The sequence below is a fragment of the Micropterus dolomieu genome, linkage group LG02 (genome assembly GCF_021292245.1).
Source record: "Micropterus dolomieu isolate WLL.071019.BEF.003 ecotype Adirondacks linkage group LG02, ASM2129224v1, whole genome shotgun sequence".
Lineage (NCBI taxonomy): Eukaryota > Metazoa > Chordata > Actinopteri > Centrarchiformes > Centrarchidae > Micropterus > Micropterus dolomieu.
In genome coordinates, this window is record NC_060151.1 from 6,159,610 (window position 1) to 6,165,207 (window position 5,598).

A 5,598-nucleotide genomic window follows, 5' to 3' on the forward strand; every position below is an offset into this window, starting at 1 on the left:
TCTCATATGATATTTTGACATGTATAAGAAATATAACATCTCTTATTTACTTAAATAAAAAATCTGTCCTCCTTGCCTCATGGTCGGTCGTGTCTAGATGGTAACCCTTGACTTGCAAAACTCTTGTGAGATTTGTTGGCATTATTTCTGCACCTTCAGAAACCAGAAAGCTGCTGCCCCGTGTAAAACAAAAAGTCAACGTTGACCTAATTATTTTAACCCAAACCTTGATCTAAACCTAACCATACAATACAACCTATAACAACAATGCTACCCTTACCTTTTCAGTTCCCCATCACGATATCACACCTTGCTTGTCTTAGAAAAACCGTGTGTGCACATTTAGACATATGCTTGTGTGACATTGCACAGTCTCATTGCATGGAAAATGTGGCACTAATACAAATCTTCTTACATATTTATTTATTATGTGGTGCTGGCAGGTGGATTAAGAGTTCAGTCTTCATTTCTAACACTCTGCAAGAAAGCGAATATTTTCCAAAATGTCAAACTATTCCTTAAAGCAGCTGTCTATAGTCAGCAGTTTAAGTGTTTGGATCTTCAGGTGACTGCTCTCCCTCCCCCATCTGACACAGGGTTATTGAGCAGTTTAACCCAATCCAGAACCCAGGGTAGACGGGTTCAGTGAATCTGGAGTAGAAGGTGTAGAGGTGTGTCAATGTGTCCGAGGAAACTCTGTAAAAGGACAGCGTGCCTGCAGGCCAGTCCAGATACAACGCTACTCTGGTAGAGTCAAGGGGGTGGAAACATATTTCTGTTAGAATTTTATTGTGACAAGTATAGTACCCGTCATCAGAGCACTCTAGACTCCAGGACTTTTCATTCCATCCAGGACAGAAGTCAACAGCTTCTCCGCGTCTACTGATTCCTCTGTAAGTCACTGCAACCCAAGTCTTTCCATCCCACTCTACTTCCCAGTAACAGCGACCACTCAAACCCTCTCTGCACAGTAGCTGGAACCAGTCATCAAATCGCTCAGGGTGATCTGGATATGGCTGCTCCTCGCTCGCCCGTGTCACTTTTCTGTTTTCATCAGACAGAATGAGGTCTCGGTGTGCTGTGTTTGGGTCCAGTGTGAGTTCACAGGAATCTGATGGAAAGAATAAGTCAGAAATACAAGCAGAAGTTTCAGACCTGTTGTGTTCTGGTAATGTGACATGCTTTCTTTTTATGGTTCCCATATGACCTCGGATTGAATGAACAAATGACACCTTCATGAAGGGTCAGTTTAAACAGAAATCTATGCAACTAAATATACACTTACACTTCTTCAGGCCAGATTTCAACCAGCGCACTCCACTAGGGTCCACCCTGGAAAAAGACTTATCATTTATGATGTTTTAATAATATTCCTTAACCTGACACAGTGACAGGGACAGTGTTTGGGATCTGGTAGCCATCTTCCTGCTGGCTGCCCATACCTGAGAGTATCCAGTCTCCAGTTTGGATCCTTCAGTCCAGCTGAGAGCAGCATCACTCCTGAGTCTCCTGGATGATTGTAGCTCAGGTCCAGCTCTCGCAGATGTGAGGGGTTGGAGCTCAGAGCTGAGGCCAGAAAAGAACAGCCCTGTTCTGTGACCAGACAGCCTGACAGCCTACACACAAACACATACAAGTGTTTTGCTGATTTTCACCGCACATTTTTACCAATTATGAAACTAATTCAGGAATTCTGACCTGAGGGTTTCCAGTCTACATTGTGGACTCTCCAGTCCAGCAGAGAGAGCCTTCACTCCTGAATCCTGCAAGTCGTTGTTACTCAGGTCCAGTTGTTTCAGACAAGATGACTGTGAACTAAGAGATGAGGCCAGTGCTTCACAGCTCATCCATGACAGCTTGCACAAATTCAGCCTTAAAGAACATGGAAGTAGAAGATTTTTTACAAAAGATAAAAGATATTTTTTAATATCTACCCTATTTTGTATTTTATGTGATAATTACAGGTGATCACAAATCACAACAAACTCTATTGTGCCTAATAGTTTTTGTTGTATTTGTCCAGGCCTTAAAATGTCCACTAAAAAGATTTTTGCTATCAATGTAATACAATGGGAGTTTGTTACTCCGGCTGAGGACACTGGGGCAGTGGAGGCACCACGAATAAACATAACATTTGTTCTACAAAGTTGTTTGGATGAAGGCTAAGCCAGCTGGATTCAAGTTCATTTGAAAACTGACTCTGCCTCTGTTTGTGTTGTTCACAGCACTGAATTCTGACCTGAGAGACTCCAGTGTACAGTGTAGACTGCCAAGTCCAGCAGAGAGCAGCTTCACTCCTGAGTCCTGCAGGTCGTTGTTACTCAGGTCCAGCTCACGAAGATTAGAGGTCTTGGAGCTGAGGACTGAGGCCAGAGCTTCACAGCTTCTCCCTGCGAGGTTACAGTCACTCAACCTGAAGAAGGTAAAAAACATTTTAACAAGTGTTGCTTTAGATTGGTTTAGCTACTTCAGGTTTGGAAGTCTGATGGGTTTTTATCTGTGGCGATGATATTAATGATGGAAATTCACTACCAATAAGCACATCATGAGTTCAGTCTTTTCATTGTATTTGTTGAAGAAAAATATATAACTTTAGCCTTTAAACATTGTATGTAAGCAGATGGAGCTCTAGCTAAATCTTGAATTTAGAGCAAACAGACATGATAAAAAAAATGACCATTTTTTGAAATCACAATTAAATAAAGTGAGCTGACCTGAGGGATTCCAGTCTACAGTGGGGATTCTCTAGTCCAGCAGAGAGCAGTTTCATTCCTGCATCATTAGGGTTGTTGCTGCTCAGGTCCAGCTCTCTCAAATTAGATTGATGGGAGCTGAGAACTGAGGCGATGGCTTTAAAGCCTCTGTCTGACAGATTACAGCCACTCAGCCTGATGAAGATTAATAGTGGAAGACAAGATTTTTTAAATTATTCCCATTCTTGCACTGAATTCATAACATTTGATATTATTACTGTGATACATCTACATACAGATATGTACTGGAGGCTTGAAACACTGGCAGCAGCCTTAGAAGGCCCTCCTCTGTGGCACAGTATTTCTTTAAGTCAAACACATCATGCTGTTTTTCTGACGACCTTAAGATGAAGACCAGAGCTGACCACTGAGCAGGAGAGAGATATCTTTTGGCGATACATCCTGAACTCAGGTACTGTTGGATCTCCTCCAGCAGAGAATGATCATTCAGCTCATTCAGACAGTGAAAGAGGTTGATGCTTCTCTCTGGAGAGGGATTGTTCTTGATCTTCTCCTTGATGTACGTGCTTGTTTCCTGATTGCTGTTTGAGATAATTCTTCTCTGTTTTAGTAGGTCTGCCAGGAGATCTTGATTGCTCTGCAATGAAAGACCCAACAGGAAACGGAGAAACAAGTCCAGGTGTCCATCTGGACTCTCTAAGGCCTTGTCGATAGCAATCCTATGGACGTCTGTTACAGATGTTTTGCTGAGAAGCATCCCCAGACTTTTAAACGTTGGTTGGGATTCAGCCATCACATTCTTGTTGCTGTTAATGAGCGACAGCGCCACATGAAAAGCAGCCAGAAACTCCTGAATGCTCAGATGGACAAAACTGAACAGTCTGCCCTTATCCTTGTCCTTCTTCCTCCAGCTCTCCTTTCTAAAGATCTGTGTGAACACCCCAGAGTACACAGATGCTTCATTGAGATAAATCCCACTCTCTTTTAGGTCTTCCTCATAGAAAATCAGGTTTCTCTTCTCCAGCTGGTTAAAAGCCAGTTTTGCAAGTGACTGAATATACTGGATGTTCTTTTTTGTGCCATACTTCTCTTTTGTCTGCCTCATCTGAACCACCAGGAAGTATGTGTACATCTCGGTCAGAGTCTTGGGAAGCTCTCCTCTCTCACTGCTTTTCAACACATCTTCCAGAACGGTCGCAGTGATCAAACAGAAGATTGGTATGTGGCACATGATGTGGAGGCTTTGTGATGTCTTGATGTGGGAGAGGATTCTGCCAGCAGCCTGCTCGTCATGACTGAATCTTTTGGTGAAATAAAGCTCCTTCTGTGGGTCATTGAACCCTCTCACCTCTGACACCATGTCAACAAACTCTAGAAAGATCTGACTGGCTGCTGCAGGTCGTGTAGTTATCCAGAGACGAGCAGAGGGAAGCAGAGTCCCCTTAATGAGGTTCGTCAGCAGTCCTTCTACCCTAGCCGACTTTGTCACATCAATGGTGTTTTTTTCTTTGGCAGTGAAGTCTAGTTGAAGGCGTTTCTCATCTAGTCCATCCAACACAAAGAGAAGTTTAACTTTACTCTTGTCATAGTTGGTGTTTCCTGACATCTGTAGCACTGTGAAAATGTAATTAAGAGCCTCCTCTGTGATCTCCTTGGTTTCCATGATACATTTGTGAATTAGCTTGGCGAGAGAAAACCTTTTCCCCTTCAGTAAATTCAGCTGGCGGAAGGTGAAGGGGAATATGAGATGCACATCTTGATTGGCTCTTCCTTCAGCCCAGTCGAGGATGAACTTGTGCACAAGAAATGTTTTCCCAATTCCTGCAATCCCATTGGTCAGCACGGTCCTTATGGGTCTGTATTTTCCAGAATGGTGTTTGAAGATATCGCTGGGTTTGACTGATACCTCGGTTGCTGCTAGATTTCTTGATGCCATCTCGATCTGCATGACCTCGTGTTGCCTGTTAATTTGCATGTCGCCTCCGTCTGTGATGTAGAGCTCTGTATAAATATCATCCAGAAGTTTTTTATCCTCCATATCTGATAGTCCTTCTTGTACACACACAAACCGATTCTGAAGATTGGATTGGAGCATTTGTTGGTATGATGTGATTGGCTGTGCAGGCTTTGGTACTGGCACCATGAAATCTGTACAGAACAAACACATGGATGACACACTATTCTTGGTTGTTCAATGTTTTTTTCCAAGCAGGTCTAAAAGTGTTTCCTCGTGTTCTGAATGCCCTCTCTCTCTAGATACACTGCTCCAAAAAAATAAAGGGAACACTAAAATAACACATCCTAGATCTGAATGAATGAAATAATCTCATTAAATACTCCTTTCTTTACATAGTTGAATGTGCTGACAACAAAATCACACAAAATTATCAACGGACATCAAATGTATCAACCCATGGAGGTCTGGATTTGGAGTCACACTCAAAATCAAAGTGGAAAACCACACTACAGGCCGATCCAACTTTGATGTAATGTCCTTAAAACAAGTCAAAATGAGGCTCCGTAGTGTGTGTGGCCTCCACGTGCCTGTATGACCTCCCTACAACGCCTGGGCATGCTCCTGATGAGGTGGCGGATGGTCTCATGAGGGATCTCCTCCCAGACCTGGACTAAAGCATCCGCCAACTCCTGGACAGTCTGTGGTGCAACGTGGCGTTGGTGGATGGAGCGAGACATGATGTCCCAGATGTGCTCAATTGGATTCAGGTCTGGGGAACAGGCGGGCCAGTCCATAGCATCAATGCCTTCCTCTTGCAGGAACTGCTGACACACTCCAGCCACATGAGGTCTAGCATTGTCTTGCATTAGGAGGAACCCAGGGCCAACCGCACCAGCATATGGTCTCACAAGGGGTCTGAGGATCTCA

At 43.5% G+C, this 5,598-nt stretch overlaps 1 protein-coding gene across 1 annotated transcript in view; it reads right to left on the reverse strand.

Annotated features, from left to right (window-relative positions):
* Positions 1-545: 545 nt before the first annotated feature.
* The window catches only part of LOC123958058 (NACHT, LRR and PYD domains-containing protein 3-like), a 6,854-nt gene continuing 1,801 nt past the window's right edge, over positions 546-5,598 (reverse strand). The window contains exons 3-9 of the mRNA XM_046031239.1: positions 2,990-4,862; positions 2,715-2,888; positions 2,240-2,413; positions 1,699-1,872; positions 1,443-1,616; positions 1,286-1,332; positions 546-1,111 (exon numbers count right to left, since the gene is read on the reverse strand). Of these exons, the coding sequence (XP_045887195.1) occupies positions 546-1,111; positions 1,286-1,332; positions 1,443-1,616; positions 1,699-1,872; positions 2,240-2,413; positions 2,715-2,888; positions 2,990-4,862 (3,182 nt within the window). The remainder of the gene's footprint in view (positions 1,112-1,285; positions 1,333-1,442; positions 1,617-1,698; positions 1,873-2,239; positions 2,414-2,714; positions 2,889-2,989; positions 4,863-5,598) is intronic.